Source organism: Manis pentadactyla, chromosome 3, assembly GCF_030020395.1.
Source record: "Manis pentadactyla isolate mManPen7 chromosome 3, mManPen7.hap1, whole genome shotgun sequence".
Taxonomy (NCBI): Eukaryota; Metazoa; Chordata; class Mammalia; order Pholidota; family Manidae; genus Manis; species Manis pentadactyla.
The window spans coordinates 155153041-155174437 of NC_080021.1; the positions used below are offsets into that span (position 1 = coordinate 155153041).

The 21397-nt window shown below is 43.2% G+C and overlaps 1 protein-coding gene across 4 annotated transcripts in view; it reads left to right on the forward strand.

Moving 5' to 3' along the window:
* The window catches only part of DOCK8 (dedicator of cytokinesis 8), a 228316-nt gene extending 223558 nt beyond the window's left edge, over positions 1-4758 (forward strand). For 3 of the 4 annotated variants that reach the window (XM_057498603.1, XM_036928392.2, XM_036928397.2), the window contains 2 exons: positions 3091-3261; positions 3645-4758. In XM_057498603.1, the coding sequence (XP_057354586.1) occupies positions 3091-3261; positions 3645-3705 (232 nt within the window). In that variant the 3' untranslated portion in view covers positions 3706-4758. Of the gene's footprint in view, positions 1-3090; positions 3262-3644 lie in introns of those variants that run through there. The other variant, XM_036928398.2, reaches the window with a different exon arrangement.
* Positions 4759-21397: the final 16639 nt, after the last annotated feature.

Here is a 21397-nt window from a genome sequence, read left to right on the forward strand (position 1 = left end):
AGAGGCACCAGAAAGTTACTGTCAGCAAAAGCCAGGAACCATGTTCTGGAGGCACAACTTCCTATCTGTTCTAGTCCCCATAATTCTGGTTTGTATAGACTCTGACTGCTGGAAAGCCCCAGGCACATTCATGGTGAGAAAAGGTGTTCCGTGAATTTATTAACCAAGGGAGCAGCAAAGGAGGTGACCATCTGGAATGTGGTGTCACTGAGTGAAAGCATCACAGTTCAGATGTTTGTGGACCTAATGAAAATGTTGCTGTGTAGATTTCTCAAGAGATAGGGCTATTCTCTAGGAGGGAAGTTTAGTGCATGGTTCTCTTTATTTCATGGATTTATTTATTATAATTTTAATAAGAAAATCTAGAGAATATAATCCAAATGGAAGAAAGACAGAAAATGTATATGAGACTTTATGAATTATAAAATTTTTTAAAGTGTAAATAATATTATTACTATAAAAATGTAAAGATTTTTCACTCCACCTATTTAATAAACACTGTTTATTATCTATTGCTGTATAGTAAACTACCCCTAAAAGGTAACGGCTTAAGACAACAATAACAGCACTTAATTGTCATGCATGTGGTTCTGAGGATTGGCTGGGTAGTTTTTGTGCAGAGTCTCTCACTCAGGAGCAACCAGACAATGGCTGGGATTTGAATCGCTTGGAAGTTTCCTTATTCATATGTCTGGTGTCTGGGCTCAGAATGCTCAAACAGCAGGTGATTCAGGACCCCAAGGGTATGTGTGCCAGGAGAGGCAGCCAGGAAGTGGCCATCTTGCCTTTTATTACCCAGTCATGCAGCATCACTTCCACCACATTGTGTTCACTGGGCCGGTCACAAAGGACCAACTACCTCTTGATGGAAGGGGTGACAAGTTTCTGGAAGAACCTTGCGCAATTATTGCTATGGTCATTTTTGAAAAATACTATCTGCTACATTCTAGGAGCATGGCTCTGCCTTAATATCACAGCTGCTCATTCTGTTGTCCCAAGAACCGTAGGAGATTGTATGAGATTATTGTCCCCATTTTGCAGGTGAGAAAACTGAGGGTTAAGTCATCACAGAGTAGTGAGTAACTGGGTTCAACCCCAGCTCCGTCTGCATGTAAAGCATTTAACTCAGTCTAAGACATATAGAAGGCAATCAGTATGTGCTAGCAAGCTATGGCTACTTCTGATAACAAAATTACAGAGAGTTTAGTTAATTCTCCCAAAGTTTTCAGAGTGGACACCATCAAGTTAGCAGTTCACTTCTGCAGGCTTCTTGCAGTCTGCTAGTGCTATAAACCTGGGCCTTGAAGTCATCCTGAAACTGATTTTATTTTATGCATGGTGATAGCTCATAACTGTTAGTTAAGAAGCAATACAAAATAATGAGGGATGATGTAGATTTCTCCAGATTTCAAGGCTATATGCCTCCCCTTCCTTGAAACCTTTGATATCCTCAGTCATCCTAAAATTTACTTCAATTAATGTCATACTTAAAAGACAGGTGAAAATCCAGTTAAGCAAGTTCTTTTGGCTCTTACATGTTCCCTGTGTAGAACAGTATAAAATAAGAGGCAAGATTATCATTTCAAAAATATGATTTTCTTCTTTGGTATGTACCGTACTGAGTGGGGGCCATCAAAGAACCAGGCCTAACTGTCCGTAAGGTAGATAAGCACAATGAGTTTTATTAAAGATTTTCTCTGTAATCCTCAGTAGTTTGGCCATGGTGGGGCTAGGTAAGGATCTGTTTTTGTTAGTTAGAAGATTCATGTCTGTTTTTAATTCTGGAAATTTTTCAGCTGATATCTCTTTGAATATTGCCCCTTATTCATTTTCCATTTTCAGAGATTATTTTGTGTATGGGTTGGACATCTCCATTATATCACCAAGATTCTTAATTATTCTTTTCACATTTTTAATTTTTTTATCTCTTTGGTGATTTCCTTAGTTCTGTAATCTTAGTTCATGAGATCTCTAGCTGTGTCTAGTTTATTGTTCAACCTGTCCATTGAGATTTTTCTCTTTATTTTATAACTACATTTTTGTTTCTAGACATTCTGTTTGTTTGTTTCTGAAAATTTCCTAATCTCTTTTTTCAGACTTTCCCATTTTTCTTGTCATGGATTTTATACCTTTTATTACATCTCTTTAGGAACTTGGGTCTTTTACATTGTTTTATTATCTCTAATTCTTAGGCTGATTCCTCTACTTGTTGGATCTGTTACTCCTCCATCATAGCAGTTGGTTCCCTCATATGGTTTGTAATCTTTTATTGTGATCTCATCTTTGGCAGGAGTCACTCTTTCTGTGGGTAGCCTGTGGGTCCTGATTGAGAAAGTGTTCCTCCAGAGCAACTTTACATTTGTTTCTCTCTAGGCCCTAGGGATTTCAATAACCTTGGCCTGGTTTTTAAGTTAATGTCTTACCTTGGAGCACCCACAATAGAGGAATGTAAATTTGTAACTCTATCCATGTGTGTGGAGGAAGACCAGAATGTCAATTTCTCAAGTTGATTTTCTTTCCCACTGATGGCCCCAAACTGATAGCAAGCTTCCATTCTACCTCTTTGGATAGTTTGAAGCATTTTTCTAGGCCCCTTTTTATAAAGTTTCTTTGTAAGCACAACAGGTTCCATTCTGCAATGACCTGAGTTTGAATTATGGATCCATCACTTACTCATAATGTTATCTTGGGCAAGTGACCTAACATTTCTAAGTTTCAAGGGCAAAATAGAGATAAATACAGACTTTTCAAGTTCGTTGGGAAAATTGACTAGATAATGCATATAAAACTCCTTGCATCATGCCTGGCATGCAGCAAGTCAGAGCATCAATACTGCCTGGGTAACTTTTCCAAAATTGAGATTCCTGAATGTTACCCTTAGAGATTCTGATTCCTTACATATGAGGAGGGACCCAGAAATCTGTGATTCGAAAGGTTCCACAGGTGATCCTAATAGGCCATCAAGTTTGCAAACACTCCTGGAGATATTCAAGAAATATTAGATAGTATCATTATCCCCACATCTCCAAGCACTTCTAACTCCTATGAAATCAGACCTCATTTTCTCCCATCCTGGTATTTGCATCTCAGATGCGGTGAGGCTGTAGAGAAAAACAAACGGCTCATCACAGCAGACCAGAGGGAATACCAGCAGGAACTCAAAAAGAACTACAGCAAGCTGAAAGAGAACCTCAGGCCAATGCTCGAGCGGAAAATTCCAGAACTCTACAAGCCCCTATTCAGAGTCGAGAGTCAAAAGAGGTAGGAACTGGGCAGAAGAGGCCTCCTTCTGGGGGATAAAGGATAGCTCTTGGGCCTGGTAGTCAGGGCACCTGGGCTGCACTTTGTGAATTGCAGGGCCCCTGCGGGTCGACGTGAGCCTGGAGGCAGGGAAGCTGCCAGAGCTGGACCTGACTGCTTCCACTCTGATCCTCCCACCCCCACCCCCTACCACCTTTCCTTGGCCTCTCTGGGGTCCCCCCCCAGGGCCCAGGGACTGCCTGTGTGAAGGGATCTCCTGACCTACACTTGTTAATTGATTTGCTGAGTTCTCCAAGACTGATATCCTTCGGGTGATGTTTTCCCCTCCCCCTCTTTAAAAAGCTAATTGACTTTCTTACTTCTGTTTTCTCTTCTTAATTCAGAGACTCCTTCCACAGATCTAGTTTCAGGAAATGTGAAACCCAGTTGTCACAGGGCAGCTAGGAAAGGCTGTCTTCAGCCATGGAGACTGGGACCCGCAACCCCGCCACGCTGGAGAAGGACTTGCTGGGACTTACAACAGGACATTTGCCACATAGGCCGGACTGCATGTTCCTGGCCAGACAGCACGCTGGAAGCTTGGGATCCGAGTGACCACGGGAATGACACCCTTGCAGGTCCTGACCAGATTTTGGCCATACTGGGGGATAGGTAGCAGTGGAAGATGGCTCATCAGGGATCACTGTGTATTTATTAAAGCACATTTGTTCACAATAGTGTACAAAGCAGGGTGTAAACAGTGATATCCTGCTGAGTGGTCTGTCACTGTTTACCCAAGAGAAGAATTCCTCTGGCCCATGCATGTTTGGAATTATAGGATAAACCCATATTGCCAGAGGGAAATGGAAATGTTGACCCCCCAGCCTATTCCAAGTGAACTTCACTCATCCCCTCTTAATGGGAAAGGAGGATGAGCTGGTAGAAGTGCAAAACATGTTCAGTAAATCTGTGAGGGGAGGCCTTCCTAGCAACCTAAAACTCATGCTGGTTGAAATCTGGGGATAGATTAATTATTTGTGACCCCATTACCCTTTTGGTAATGGTAGGCTAATTGATGTATAGCTATTTTTGCTTTATTGTTACTGATAATTTAACGTGTGTACAGAAGAGCCCACTCAAAGCACTGATTTAGGAGATACACGGTACTGGGAGCTATCAGCTAGAAGGTGCAGATGCTGCGTTCACTTAAACCAAGCAATTCTTCTATCATGCTTTGTGTTTTTCTTATCTCGCCCTTGCTCCCTCTTTTTCTCCTCTTTCCGACCAAGTTTATCTTTATAAAAAGATAATATCTCTGCTTTCATTTCAGAACATTGAGCTGTCCATCAGCCTATGTACATGAGCAACAGAATGCATTCAGCTTTGAATTCTTTTGACAATATACTTTAGGAGAAAGATGAACAAAGTTATTATTTGAGAATTAAATTATATATTTTTAATATGACTGATTATCTTGACTGGTACTAAAAATGTAATAAGAACTGCTAGCAAAATGTTTCCCTTTGCAACTTGTGTTTTTTTATTTTGACAACTCTTAACTTTTTGGGATGGGAAAGCACTTCAGAGAAGTGGAAGGATACGTAATCATGGCCTTGGTCAAAGCTATCCAGGGCCCACACTTCTTATGCAATATTTAACCATGGTGGTCGAGAGAGTATTTAATTTGGATGTTCCAGAACTTTCTGTTTATACAATCAGGTCTGTATGAATTTATATTCTGAAAAAGGAACTTTTTTGTATTTACTACAACTTACTAGTTTAAGTGGCACCCTTTTTGTTTTTCTAGGCATTTGGGGCAGAACTCTTTCTAAAATATATTTTCCACTTAGTTGCTTTCTTAAATGAGTACAAATGACATACTTTAATTTCTAAGTTGTTTAACATCTTCTGTGTAGGAAATACTGGGTGAGACCAAGGTCAAATAACATTGTCACTGACCTCTAAAGTCTGTCCCCTTAGTGAGGAAGGACATCTATAGATTATGTAGCCATTATACTCAGCAGACTAGAACACCTTTTCTGGGTGACTCAAAGATGGTGATCATTATCAACACCTATTATATTTTACCCTCAAACAACAAGGCTTAGGTACTAAGTTATTGTAGGGCTGGCTCTTAACTGTATGAGCCCTAATAATCCTGATGACCTACGATACTGCTGATTACACATCCCCCGCATTTAGAGACCTGTAATCATCTTTCTTTAAAGTCTCTTGTACCACAGTGGGTGCCACTTAATTCATGTGTGCAGGGACTGTGTTCACTGCTGATTCCTTCCCCTAGCCCAGTGCTCAACACACAGAAGACACTCAATAAGTATTTGTTGAATGACTAAATGAATGAATGAGTGTGAGTAGGCCTGCTTCTAGTGTAGCACCGTCCAACAGCAATATAATAGAAGCCACATATATAATTTAAAATGTCCTCATAATGTATTTTATGTAATAACATAATTTTTAATAATAAAAAAATTAATATATTTTATGTAATATAATATATAAGAATTATTCTCATTTCAACATATCATTAACATAAAAACTATTAATAGAAACTTTATATCCTTTTTTTCATACCAGATCTTCAATATCTGTATGTATCTATTTACAGATTTCATACTTTACATTTTATCTAAATTAAAATGTGTTTCAAGTGCTCAGTAACCATGTGGGGCTATTGCTACTGTATTGGACGGTGCAATTCTAGAAGCATCCAGCTTTTGTAATTTGACACCTCTGATCTGTGGGCTCCAAGTACAGATCACCAGAGTAATGGGACTAGTGTCTGGAGTAAAGATGACAGGATTCTGACTGAGAGCCGTGGGCTTACCTGGAGGAGGAGCGTGTAGAGTTGGGTGTGTGGACTGGCCCCCATTGGGTTTGGCTGCTCCTACTCTTTCTGAGCTAACCCTGGCTCTTGTCTCAATTCCAGATAATTTAATTATTCTTTAAGCCACAGTTAAAAATAATGTGGAGGCATTGCTACACTTATACACATGACAGCATAAGCAAAGAACTTGGACGTTGGTCCTCGGATTATATATTCTAAAACAAGGGTTAAGAAAGAAGCATTTTAAACATTCCTCAGAGTAAAGCAAATCAGGCCTTTTGTTTCCTGAAAACTAGAACAACTGAAATGCCATGATAGCCACCTTGATTTTACTTTGGAAAACACTCCTATGCAAGCTTGATGAAGAAGCCTTTGATAACTTCATGCCTCTGCTCCTTCAGCAGATCAAGGGCACAACAGCCACCATCTCTTAAGAATCTCAGGAAAATGAAACATGACTATGCTTGCGTAGACCTGACTGGGTTTGTCCTGCCACCCATTGTCTTAAGCTCCATAATTCTGTTCAGTAAGGAGTCCTTCCTGTGACAGTAGGTTTGTTGTAAAACAGAAAGCTGTTAGAACTATCATTGGTAATTGTTTCAAGTATGTTTTCAGAGATGGGGAGCCTTTGTTTGGATTTGAATGTATTTTTAAATACTTGTTATCTCAAACGTTGTGAAGCCACTATTGATTAAGTATCACTGTGCCAAAAAAACCTAAAGGTTCTAATATATTCCAGAATGCTGGGTATGTCCATGGTGTCCAATTACATTCTTTTTTGGACTTAAAGCAGTGTTTCCCAATCTTTTTCACATTATGGGTATAAATGGTATCTATTGAGGAATAACAAATAGTCCCCAAACTCATTAGCTTCAAACAGCAATAAATAGTAAATATCTCACCCAGTTCTTGTGAGTTAGGAATTCAAGAGTAGTGTAACTGGGGCATCTGACTTGAGGTTGTATATGAGGTTAAAGTTAACATGTCAAACAGAGCTGCCATCATCTGAAGGCTTGACTGAAGCTGGAGGATTCTATTCCGAGAATTCTGTTCTAAGAATGGTGGCTCATTCATAATGTTGGATGGTTGGTGCTAGTCAAGACAGAAGGCCTCAGTTCTTCCCCATGTGACCTCTCCATGGATGGCAGGAGCACCTTCATGACACAGCCGCTGACATCATCTAGGGTGAGCAATTCAGGAGAAGCGAAGCAAAAGTGCTGATATCCTTTGTGGCCTAGCCTCAGAGGTCATACTCCCTCATGTCTGTCATATTCTATTTGTTAGAAGCAAGTCACCAAGTTCAGTCCACTTTCAAAGGGAGGAGAAATTAAGCTCTACAGTTTGAATGGAGGAGTATTAAAGAATTTTTAACATATTATTAAATCACCATGATTAAAATTTTCTACTAGTTGCCTTACGCGGATAAATGGACAAAGCTAATTGCTGCTGCAGATGACCAGCCCCAGAGCCATGGCTGCACTGAGGCTCTCCCAGATGAAGTGATATCTGTCACACAGCTCATGGGCACACCGCAGAACACCACTTGGGAAGCCTGAGCCTAAGGGTAGTTCTCCCGTTGGCAATCTTTTGCAAGGGACAGAAAATCAAACTTAAGTCAGTGTTTCCAAAGGGGGTGGTAGATTTTATGGGCTCACTTGCCAGAATAACCCAGAAGACGTATTGGTTCAGACCCAACTTGATGTGGGACACACATGGTATGTCCTGGGTCCATTTTCATCTCGGCTTCGTCTTGGTTGGCTCCACCCTTAGGCTTCCCGCAGTGGCCCCTGACAATTCCAGGCTTGCCCACTGTGACTGAAGGCAGTCCTAAGCTTTACAACCTTGTACAAGCTCCACAAGGAACAGAGGGTCTGTGTGCCAGAATTCCTAGGGGAATTCCTTGGGTTCTCTCTGGAGCAGCTCATGCTACCAAAGCTCTCCCTCACACTAGACGTGGGGTTAATATTGATTCACACCACAGGGCTTGCGATTGAGGACCCGTGGTTCCTCAGGGAATTGGAAATAAAGGGGAAGGGAAGCAAAACAAAATGTTTGTTTTAAAGCAAATGCATTCCAAGGAAGGAACTTGTGTGGAGATCAGGATTACAGTTCGTTTCAAATCACGGTCACAACCACTGACATGGCAGGACCATCCCAAGAGGGGAGATGCAGCATATGAAGGAAGGTGTGGGCTAATCACATCCTGGAGAAGACTGGGGACTGGGACAGATGGAGGTGTGATGTTTTGCTGTGCCAGTCATTCATCTCTGGAGTGTCTTGCCAGAAATGGTGCAAATGATCAGGAATCAGAATGATAGAGCTGAAGTTGGGGAAAGGCAGTGAGGACAATAGGGAAGTGGAACCACATTAGGTTTAAGTGGAAAAGGCAAGCATCAAAATTGGTCTTTTGCTTATTGTATCCCCAGGGCCTGGCTCATAGTGGGCACTCAATGAATATTTGTAAATGACCAAAATCATGAATGAAAGTGGCCTTCAGTGGTGATTTCTGCCAGACTGTCCCTTTTCAGTAGCTCTAGCTCTGGGCTAAAGCAGTACCTGATCATGACAGACAATTAGGGTCCACTGGCCCTGGAAGAATTGCTTTCTGTTCATTCCTCACTTTACCTGTAATTAATTCATGGGCAAGAATTAAGAGCACTGCTCCTTGAACTATCCTAGAACTTATCCTTAATAATCTTAAACCCGACCTCACAGAGCCTGATTAAGAACTCAAATCTCTGATGGTCACTAAGTTTTCCAGTCATTACTGGAGGAAATGCAGCATAGCCTCAGCTGAAAACTATTTGGCAAGCTGTTCCTGATCTCTAAGGTGTTGATGGTGCAGCACATCTTGGGGGAGCACAGCTCTCTGCAGTGATACTAGTGAATCCAGGCCAGTTCCTCCTCTGATGGTGATCTTTGTGGCATCAGCTTAACAGCTAAATGGCTTTCATCTTCACTACTTTCCTCTCATTGGAAGATGGCAAACCACCAGGGGCAAAGATCTTAAAGAGGCATCTCTCTCAAGGATATGGCTGAAATCAGCTCTCGTGTCCCCTGTCAGTTCCTTCATGCAATGAGAGAACATGACATGGAGGAATGAATCGTTCTGTTTTCCAACAGGATTATAAGTGAGAAGAACAACAACAACAACAAAAAAAAACTGTAACAGCTAAACATCTTTGCTCCATGGATCAAAAGTCCTGGTTTCTTATTCTACTTTCTAGTCCTGCCAAGTCAGTGTATCTCTCTGAGCTTCAAGTTTTTCTATTTTAAAATAGGGATAAGAGTTGCTCCCTTTTCTTCCAATGGGCTGAGAAAATCCATTGAAATAATTAAAGCATGGGAACATGTTTGGGAAACTCAAAAGTACTGCCCCACACATAAGGAAGCACTATGTACAGTTGACACCCTCAGAAAGTTGAGCCAAGCATCCTCTTCTGCCAACATGAATCAAAAGCAGGCCAAGGACTCAGGCAGGACAAAGGCCTGACTTATCAGAAAGTAAATGCATGGTCCCTGCAGCCTGCAGTGCCACTTTACGTTATCTGGCAAAGGCCTGCAGCAGGAGCCTTTAGGGTGGAAGGAAAAAGGGTATCAGTGGAACGGAGAGGGTTCACAGTGACCCCAGCAAACCCAGTCCGACCTGGCTTCCCTTCCCCTTGTGTGCAGCATGTTTCTGGTGTCTCCCTCTAGCTAGAAATTAAATACACGGATTCCAACAGCCCACCTGTGTCCACCAGCATGTAAGTCCTCCCTGAGAGTATATCAAAGCACACTAACTTCCACTTGAAACAAAGCCAGTGCGAACAGAAACATCTGAAATGGGGCTAGGAATGTCAAGGGGCCTTCAAGTGGAGCCAAGAGGCTACTGGGAAAGTTGGTCATATGCACATCCAAATCTAGATGGAACATGGACTTCCAGACTGTGCCCACCACAAGCAGCTGCATTCTGTTGCAGTTCTCAGAATGGGACTTGTTTTCCTGACCACCAGTCTAGCAACTAACATAGTAATCTATCCTGTATGGACCAACATTCATTATTTTTGTTTACACCAATCACAATTCTTTCTGAACAGCTTGTGCATGAGTCTGCAGTTTTTGCCTTTATAAACTCATCACCCCACGTCGGAGCACATTTCAGGTTCCTCCTGAATCTGTGTCTGCTGATTCAAATTCTTAAAGACCCCACATTAACTGTTGGCTTGCTTTGCAGCCTCAGTTTTCTCTTGTTCGACACAACTCCGCAGTAAGTTTCCCCTGTAGTAATAAGAAAGGAAGAGAGGACTTGGCAGCCATGAAAGATCTGCAGTAATTAAGCTGACATTGCTCCCTTAGAAGCCTGGGGTTTATCTGCAGTCTTGCCTGCTCTACTTCATTGGCTCCAACTTTGCAGTCAGGAGCTGAATGTCTCTAGATGCATATTAAGCAAAAGTTTCTAAAGAGAATTGCGTGGAACCTAACAATTGATTAAGAAGCTCAATGGCCCTAATCCACTGAGAGCTGAACAGAAGGGCACCCCAGGAAGCACAGCAGTTTAAATGGGGTTTAGAGAAATCAAGCACCCTGTGGGGTTTTAATGTGCATGTGCACAGGGGTGTTTTTTGCATTAAGAGCAAAAAAGTGCTTCAGCCTATCCTGCAGCAACTAGCTAGAAACTGGGAAAGGGAGAAGCTGAGCAGCATCAACCAAGGGGTTCAGGGAGGCTCAGGGTCTTTTTTTGGGAGTTGTGAAGTTGCAGGAAAAGGAGTCCAAGGGGAAATCAAGCAAAGTAATACCATGGGAAATGGGCATACTGCTAAAATCTTCCTACTGGAGGAATCCAGAAGGCGCAGCCAAATGTGTATTTGGAATGAAAGGGTGAGAGGAAGTGGGGGGCAGGGTCTAGTGAAGTCTCCTGGGAGGCACCCCCACCTGTGCCCAGGCTTAGTTTGCTCTTGCCTGGATTCTGATTCTCATGGCAAGCCCACACGGTTGAGAGGGCAACAGTACAGCCTTTTCTGTGGATGAGTAAATAAGAGCCAGCCCCTGCCCTAAGAGAGCACCCTACTCCAGTGGGGCACATGTGTGCATACAACTATGATTGAAGTTTGAAGGGGTCCCCACCGCCCAGTGTACCTGATCTCAAACTTGGAACCTATCCATAGGCTAATCCCTCCTCCACCCTTGTTTCTTGACACACCCCTCCCTTTCCTACCCACGTCTCACTGGCCTCTTAATCTCTAGTTTTGTCTATGTATAAGACTGGCCCTTCTCGATTGGAAGCTCCTTGAGGCCAGGAGCTGTCCCTCTTTTTATCAGGAAAGAGATAGAAGATCAGGAAGTTCTTATCCAAGTAGACACTAGCCATCCTGAGTAGTTTAAACAGACCTGTTTGTAGTCCATGTGATGATTCCTGTCATATAAACTAACCACTGGAAAATGTAAATTTTCCTTCAATGAAACAATGCTAAGTTACTGTTTTGCAAGGAGCTGGTCAAAGTCATGTTTACAGAGGAAACATCACTTCTTCAGATAACACTGAATTGTGTTGTCATCAGGAAATATTAAAGCTCACTTAGTTGAAGTTGCTTATTTTTTAGATAGTAAGTGAAAAAAAATCTACCACAGCTCTCACTAGTGGGAATCTGCACTGAGACCTAATCACCCAAGCAAGGCCTCCTCCACCTACTGGACTGAACCTTGCCTTTCAGAGCTGACAAAGCTGGACACAGGAAAGCCCACAGCACATGCAGAGGCCATAAATGTTGGCATTTGCAAAAAGGTACTAAGAAAGAATGAAGAAGGGGTGCTATGTACTGGGGCAAAGAAACAGGGTTTCCCAAGAGACAGGGTTGCTGGACTAAAAGATGGAGCTGTGAGGGATGAGATAGGGCAGAAGGGGTAAGAGGTACATGGAGGAGAGAGGTCAAGGAATGGGGCCAATCATGTAGATATCCCTCCTTCTGCGAGCCTAGGTCTGCATCTTCCTGGAGTGGGAAAGGATCACGGAAGATCTAGTCCTTCTCTCAGCTTTCTATGAGATTGATTCCATCTTAGTAGAAGGATGCATTTGCCTGATCCTCCATGGTAGGCGGCTGTTGCCGCATGAGAATATGTGTGCCAGCCAGCAAAGACAAGGACTGACTCTGGGCACAAGGAACAATCAAAGGAAATCCCATCCTCGCATCATCCTCCCCTTTGCTGCAATCAGAGGTAGCAAGACATATCCTTATATGAAAGGAAGGGCCTTTCTCTAGAGCTGAGTTACATTTCCACAGGCCCAGAACCTGGTCTTGTACTTAATTACCGGTACTTCATAACTAGCCAATAAATAAAGACAAGCAGTTCCACCAGGTAGTATGACCCACCTCACCCACAGCCCCTGGCTGAGAGCCTACCCTGCCCGCCTCTCTGGAAGGGACAGTTGTCTCTTCTGAGTGACCAGGTTCCTGCCGCTCTCTCCAGACTATGGATGACTGACCAAGGAAACCGATGTGATCCCTGAGAGGAAAGGCATGGCCTCAGGCCCTGAGTTTCTCTCATTTCCACTTTCCTGAGGTGTGGTTACCCTCATTTCTGTGTGATTCCTGACTCTTCACCACAGTTTTATGAAGTATCTTGGGTGGGTCTCTGTTTCATAGCTCTGTGAGGACCTGACTGCTCCATAAGGATGCTGAAAGCAGGAAATGGAGGGGAGGTGAATGCCCGCAAGACTGTTCTGCTCTCCCCTGAAGCAGGATGGCCTTGTGAATTGCTTTAGTCCACAGGATGCAGCGAAGTGGTACTGTGTGAATTCTCGCCTGGGTCTCAAGAAACCTGCCGGCTGCTTCTTCCACCCTTTTGGAGCGCTGAGCCATTTTGGAAGGAGATCTGACTACAGAGACTGGCTACATAATTTGCAAGGCCAAATGTAAAATGAAAATGCCGGGTCCCTAGTTTAAAAATTGCTAAGAATTTCAGGGCACTAAACCAAGTAGGGACCCTTCTGGCTGTGGGTCCCTGTGTGACTGCGCATGTCCCACGTGTAGGAAGCTGGCCCTGCTGGAGTGACCTCATGGAAAGAGAGCGATCCCTGGCCAGGTCTTAGCTGTGCCAGCCACTCCAGCCAGGGTGCCTGACATGGGAGTGACAGTGGATTTACAGCCCCAGCTGAGCCTCCTGAGGGGAGGCTTGAGTGCATGAGTGACTCCAGGTGAGACCAGCAGAAGAACTGCTCAGCTGAGCCCAACCCAGATGGCAGATCTGTGAGCAAATACACGGTTGGTATTCACCATGGGTGTTAGGCCTAACTAAAGCTCTCATAGCAAATAAGCATAGTCTTGAGGGCCACATACTCACAATGGTTTGTTTATACAGTGAGGGACAACTGAGAGAGGAGGAAAGAATTCAGTGCCTGAATGTCCACTGTGCCACGGGCCCTGTGATGGGGCTTTGCATGTGCTGGCTCGCCTGTTCCTTACAACAACCTGGGCTGTAATTCCTGTTTATAGGAGAGGTTAATGCCTTTCCATAAGCAAGGGATTGGCCCCACTGCTCCACAATCAGTAAGTGACAGAGGCAGAATTTGAACCTGAATCTGATTCCATGACCTGTATAATATTCCTATAGTGAAACAAAGATCCAGGGGAAGTGCATGGACCTCCGAGACTACTATCTCATTCTAGACAGACAGTCTTTACCCAGAGACTACTGGAATCCAATGCAGTCTTACCCAAATTTCCTTCCAAATTGCACAGTTGAAATATCAGACAAGGAAATGATCACCATGTGAAAGACCCCTAATGGGGGCACCATCACATCACAGCTCTGTCACCTTCTACCATTATTTCTATGACCCTGGGTGACCTGAAAGTATCCAACAATGAGGCCTGCTCTGATAGAGATGACACTAAGAAAATTTGATAGTCACCACTTATTTATATGTGTATTATCCCCCAGTAAAGTTCAGGCATCTGTGGTCATCTGGGAATGAGTCCAGGCAATGACTTTGCACCCAGAGGGAACAAGTGTTCATTTCAACATTAGACTAAAGTCAGAGTTACTTAAGAAGCTGAAGCAGCTGTCCCTATGTGATGGCATCTAACCAAAAATGTCTTCCTATTTATATTAGTCACTGATTCAAATTTTCTTTACCAAGCCTTCTTGAGTGTCATCAAGGCATGAATGAGTGAGTAGTAGGTGCCTGGCAGTCTGTAGGACTGTCTGCCTGTGGGTGGTGAATTCACCATGCTAGGTCAGTCATGAGATCCAGGGTAAATGCAAAGTCAGCCTAAAGTGAAATAGTCACATTCCCTAGAACAGAGGAGACACTAGGCGGGAAAGCAGTATGGACTGATGTGTATGAGCACAGCTCTGGAATCAAAGATCGTGAGGTTCAATGCATAGTCCTGCCTCTTACTCATCAGTATTGCCACAGACTGGATGTCTGTTTCCCCCACCAAATGCACATGTTGAAATGCTGCCCCCCAATGTGTTAGGCGGTGGGGCCTTTGGGAGGTGATTAGATCATGAGGTGGAGCCTCGTGAATGGAGTCAGTGTCTTTACAAAAGAGACTCCTGAGAGCTGTCTGGCTCTCTTCCTGCCATGTGAGGACACAGCGAGAAGTGCACCATCTGCAACCCAGAGGAGAGACCCCACCAGAACTTGAATCTGCCAGCAACTTGATCTCAGACTTGCAATCTCCAAATGGTGAGAAATCAATTTCTGTTGTTTCTAAGCCACCCAGTCTATGGTACTTGGTTACAGAAGCCCTAATGGGCCAAAACAGAGATGTTGGGAGAACTGATGAACTTTGTAAGCCTCAGTTTCTCACTTGTAAAATGGGAATGAGATAATCTGTGTGACACATTCAGCAAGGTGCCAGGCCTAGCCCAGGGACTTAATAAATGTCAGTCATTGTTTAATTTGATGAGCCAAAAAGAAAGGTAAATATTCATTCTTTGGAGCCCTGCTGCCTTTCCCCATGTCCTTTCTCTAGAAGTGCACGTGTGTAAATTCTGTCCTCTTCCCCTGGATTGGGGTTGAGCATGGGGGAGATCAGAGGAGGACAATAGGCAGGGGGACATTGGCGACAGGGTGACAGTGGAGCTTTATGAGGCTCTCTGGACTTTCCCATCCTGAGGATACCATTTCGCCAAGACTCCTAAACACTAGGAGAAAGGTCGGTAATCATTGGATGATGTCCGAACACTTCCTTTCATGGGTAAGGAAACTAAACCATAGAGAGGACCTTTAACGGCTTCCCCATGGTGTCAGCCACGCCTGGGCAAGAACCCAGGTCTCCCAGATGCTCATCCAAAAGGAAAGGAGAAAGGCCAGCCCCATGTTTCCATCTCAGCCAGGATCTCCTGTCTTTGTCTACTTTCTTGTTCAGCTGTGGAACTAACAAATTATACCAAGATTTTGGCCACCATGGACCCTTCATCTGTGCATACTAAGATGCTCACCTCTCAGGACATCCACAGAAAATAATATTGACAAATAATAACCATTACCTTTTTCTGAGAGCTTAGTATTTTCTAAGCAGTGTTAAGCACCAAATTTACCTTACTTAATAGATTCTTTTTCCTTTTTGTATCAAAATTTTTAAATTTGCAGCAGTGGAATACATGTCTGGAGCCCAAGCCAAAGTGAGTGAGAGTAAAAAGGATACAAATGTGTTTTCTGAAGTTGTTTTTTTTTAAATCTAAATTAGCTGTTATTATATAAGTCACCTTTCTTAAGCCCCATTTCTCATTTGTTCAGTAGAGATATGAACAACTACAGGGTCATCATAAAGTTTAAAAGCACATTTGTCTGACATTGTGTGTTCAAGAAACAATAATTACTATCACTGCTCCACTTTGCCATGGGGCAGGAGTAGTCAGGGAGTTTGGGTGATAGGTGAGAAACGGAATTCTGAAAAAACTGTAATAAGGATAATATATTAAATATATTATTCTCTTTTATATTTTATGAATGAATTTTCCCTGATCAGCTTGAGGTATCTCTATGCCTCAGGGAGGATTGAGATTTTTATAGCAGGAATGTAAAAAGAAAAAAAAAGCACAGGTTTAGCTTTCAACTTTCAAATTTGAGTTTCTAGACAGATAGTCTTTAAAAGTCAGAGGCTGTGGAAAGAAAAGGATTTTTTTAACTCCTATCACTCCCATTAACATACCAAGGGTCGGAATAGTGGACCTGAGCTCTAAGCCACTGATAGACAAAAACTGAGATTTGACCTAAGGGGCATCATTGTTAACAGAAAAGATGGAATGTTTTCCCTTTCCACACTGTAAAAGTGCCCGGAGAAGACAGGCTGGAGGGGGAAAATGAGTTGTGTGTCCTAGCTTCTCCATTCAAGGCTGAGATCATGGGTAGTAGATAAATAGAGGGAAAGGAAACTGAAAGGACAGGAAATCTGTGTCCTGGTGCTCGTTTGAGACTCAGCCAAGGGACCTACACGCAAGTGGCCCCTGCCAACAGGTAGCACTGAAGGAGAATAAAATATAGCACAGGGCTTTTGGCATCAAGCCATCCTGCATCCAGATTCATCACACACACACCAGTTCCCTGTGCCATCCTAACAAGTTCAGCCCCAGTGAAATCAGCCCTAAACCTGAGGTGCACCAGCGGGGAAGTCAATGCCACTAGCCCCCAAGATTGGCCCCTCAAGTCTATCTCCAAAAAGTTAGATAATGATATTGCCAAGGCAACAGGTGACTGGAAGGGTCTAAGGATTACAGGGAAACTGATCATTCAGAAAATACAGGTCAGATTCAGGTGGTAAGGTGGTACCTTCTGCTCTGCCCTGATCATCAAAGCCCCCACAGGATCACTCAGACAAAAAAGAAGCAGAAAGCCTGGGGGAAATAGCACAGTGGAAATAGCACTTTTGATGGGCTTGTCAACACTGCCAGACAGGTGCGGCACCAATATTTAGCCAGAAATCTCTAGAACTGTTAAAGAGACCCTGGAGCCATTGATGGCTGCCACCTCATGACATCATAGATGACATCAGCAGTGCAGTGGAATGTCCAGGGAGCTAAGAACTACAAAGGAAGATGTTTCAATAAAGGATCATTGACAAGTAAAACAAAAACCACAAAGCTTGCTTACCAGAGGGTCTGCCTGAATCCTTCTGAGCTCTCCCCCTCTGCCCTGGGTGGCACAGGAGGGACCAACGCATCTCCATGTCTTTGAGGGTGGGTGCAGCTGAGTTGAGAGGCTGCTCTGGCGAGAGATGGGCTGTCCAGCCTGTCAGTGACCAGATAAGGGATGGAGTTGAGTCACAGAGGGGTATGCAGGGCCCCAAAATCAAGGTGGGAACTAGGAGCAAGTCAGAAGGAAAGACCCTTGAGTCCTGACTGAACCAGAAAAAGCCACCATTTCCTCAAGCATAGACGTCAACAGTGTAGTCAGCCGGCTGTCCAGAAACATTGCCAGCATCAGCAACATCTTAATCAGATCAGGTTGCCCAAACAAAATACCATAGATTGGGTGGCTTACACTATAAACATTTTTTTTCTGAGTTCTAGAAGCTCAGAAGTCCAAGATCAAAGTACCAGCCAATTCGGTTCCTGGTGAGAGGTCTCTTCCTGGCTTACAGATGGCCAGCTCCTTGCTGTGTGCCCACAGAGAGAGAGAGAGAGAGAGAGCAGCTCCTCTAAGAAGCCACCAAGCCCATGATAAGTGGGATTATCCCCACCCTCCTAAGGTCATCGAGCTCTAATTTCCTAACCATCTCCAAATACCACAAGATCGGGGGTGAAGGCTTCAACATACAAACCTGGGAAGACACATTGGTCCATAGCATCAACTCTGATCATAGGTGTATAAACCAAAAACTCGCTCTCTCCTGTTGCCACGAGGTCATGCACCTGTGTGTGCCACCAAGGCACCTTCTTAGAAAGGAGGGCAGGAGATAATACAAGATTTGCCATTTACCTTAAAAGGAAAACAAAAACAAAACAACACTTTAAACCAAAACTTTTTTCCTATCCAAAGAGACTTAAGATATAGTTAATGGTCAATGATATGGAAGCCATTAAGGAAGGTTTGGTCAGTTATAGAAAAATAATTAAGACACATTTACTTGCATAGTGAATGTAATTTGATAAATTTTGGGCCCCATTATATGAAGGAAAAAGAATTGCCCATAATTCTACCATGCTAAACATCCATTACCTATTTAAGGTAGTTCTTTTCCACTGACTTTGCATATGCATGATTATTTTATATAGCTGCAGCACATAGCATTCATATAACTTTATATGGTGCTGTATGTAAAATTCATTAAAATCACTTTTCCATGATGATATGTTATCTTCCAAATTATCAGTGTTAACAGATGCATAAGTTGTCAGTCAAAACTCTTGCAGTTACAAATGACATAAAGCCCAGGCCAACTAGCTTAAGGAAAAGGGGAATCCTATGGAAAAGTATTAGGATTGTTCACTGAACAGCAAGAACCAGGCAGCCCTGGGGACTCAAGTATTGGGGGCCAGGGGCTGATGTCACCAGAGCTCCTCACTGCTCATTCCTCCCCAGGACTTCTCCATATATTGGGAGCCACACCCCCTGTAAGTGTGGGGGTCAATTATATAACTCCCCACCAAAAGAGGGAAGGCATAGTCTTTTCAACAGAAATATCCAAGGGAAGGCCTTTGACTTAGATGGGATCATGTATCCATACTGTAATGACAAAAAATGGATACAGTGGTCCTTTCTAAGTTGAATTTCTACTCAGAAGTGGGAGAAAGGGATCTGTTAATAAAAGGGTAATATCTAGAACACATAATTGGTTTAAAGAGCCTATTGTTCAACATTTAGATGGTACCTATTTTGCCTTTAAAATTATGTGTTTTAAATTATTTGCATGTACACTTCCTCTTCTTTGAGATTTTTTTTTTTTTTACTTACAGGAGAAGGGAGTTTATGTTAATTGACCACCTTTGTGCCAGGAGGTTAGCCACATTAGGTACATGTCCATTTGTTACATTTTCCAAATGCAGAAGGAGAGGAAAAGGGAATTGGATGTTTCATTAAAGGTGGTTCAGATACTGACATTGACTTGAAAACCTGCATTTTATGACCAGTGGATCAGTGCAAATTGCAAAGGACAGTACTTTATAAAAGTATATAAGAAAAACAACATAGGATAAAAAGATTAGATTTTTGTGAGGACTCCAGCTGAAGGAGAAGAGAAAAACCTGAGTGGTCTTCCATTCCCCCACTAGAGCGGCTCCCTCTCAGACTAACAGCCTGGTCCTCCTGGCCGTTGGCTCTCCCATAAGGAAGCTCATGACAGCATTGTTTTTAGAAGCCAATGCCACAGCCTCATGTCTCTACTTGCAAGAAAATAACTGGGCTCCCAGTAAATATAATTGATGTTCACAGTGATTTATTATACACCCAGGTCTCCAGATGGCCCTTCATATAGAGATTATTTTTCCTGAAAACAGAAAAATATGGGATTTTTTCCCCTACTCAGGTTATAACAAGTCTACAATCCACTCCATCAAAACTAGAACCAAAAACTTTGACAGAGTTCCCTTAAGACAGAGAAACACAGAAAACCACATTCCATCTGGTAAATAATTGCTGGGGTTGCATTCCTGTGCATTCAGGCACGAGCTAACTTCTGTTCAGCACAAAGCCGTGAAAATGTCTAGGCTGAATGGGGTGATATGAGATAAGGTCTACTAGATCCATCCTATCCTCAAAACTCAGCCCTTCTGGGATGCCACTGTAACACACACGCTCAACACCCACGGTCCCATGTGCTAGGCAGACAGAAGATGGTTCCAAGATGACTGAGAAAGTTCACTTTTAATTATAAAAGCTTGGATGGACACGTGCAGTCAATATTCTACAAGACTGAAGAGTAAGATTTTCCAAGGTCATTTTCAGATGACTAGTTGTAGAACAAAGTCTTCTGTGTTTCTAAGCTACCTGTCTTCTTCCTAAAGAACAAGCTGGAAAATAAATCTAAAAGGCTGTCCTTTGAGATAGCCTGCGATGGAACCCTGTGATGGAATGCATGGGACTGGGAAAAGCATTCAGCAATAAACAATGAGCTACCGAGAAGATTTAAAGTTGTTAATTTGTAGCAGGTTCATTTCCCATGACAAATCTAAGATACAATTCTCATTCAGGAAGAACTCTTCTTGTCAGAACTTTCCACCAGAGGAACACACTTCCTTTCAAGCTCTCTAGTTCCAGAAGCAATGGCAGGACAGTCACGAATTACAGGTCTTGTGGGGAAGATCCAAGAATTGGGAGCTGGACTCAAATGAGAGCTCACAGACTCAAATACCTTCAGGGGTCAGGCAGATAAATTCTGTGCTATGCTAAGGCACTGGGAGGTCCATTGAATCCTGAGGTCTGGACAAGCCCACCCCACTTAAAGGTATTCAAACTTAATATTTAAAAAAAAAGCACCAGCCCAGCCAAATAAAGCATCTCTGCAGGATTTGGCCTGTGGATCAAGAGGACAGTTTGCCACTCCTGCAGTAAAGGGTCCTTAAGCCTTCTTTGACTTCTGGGTTCTTTGATGTTGTATGTAGAAATAATGCACTTTTACCTACTAAGAACTAAAACACTTGTGTTAAGCTTTGTGGTAAGCTAAGAGGTGAGGTCGTCTAGAAGTATAAAATGTGGTCTCCATCCTCTAAGAACTAAAAAATATTTTTAAACAACATATGTTCATACAAAGGTCAATTCAGAATGACAAGCAAAAATATATAAAGGCCTAGAGCCGCTCAGAGGAGGCACTGCTAACGTCCATCTTGGGCTTGACTTGGGCTTAGAAGAGTAAGCAATAGTTTGATAAACGGAGAGTAGAGTTGTCAAGTGGTAAGAACAGTACATCCCCCCCCAAAAAAGGCCAGAAGGTTGGGTATGAGTAGGGGGAGAGCCTTACGGTCTGGAGAAGAGCTCCTAGCTTCTTCTCCAGACCCTAAAACCGGCTTCCTGTCACCCTTCTGTTCTGAGCCTGGGTCCTGCTTCTCTTCAGCCTCTGACTTCTTCCTTACTGGGAACTGAAGGCTGGGGCCCCAGCTTCTCTAACAGGGCCCCACCACCTGCAGCTGGAGCCCCTAGAGCCCCCCCTTCTATGGCCTGCTCTCCAGCCCCTCCCCATTTCTGCAGGCTAATCAACAGGCTGCCAGTCGCCACCTCTGGGACAGTTACCATTCATGCTAAACCAAGGCAGGCGAATTCAGTTTTCGAGTGAAGGGGATAATTCTAAAAGCATGATGATCAGAAGTGAGGCAGGAACCCTTTTCAGAATTTAAACTTTCTTTGAAACTACCTGGTATTTGTAGCATGCGCTTGGTGGTCATGCTAAT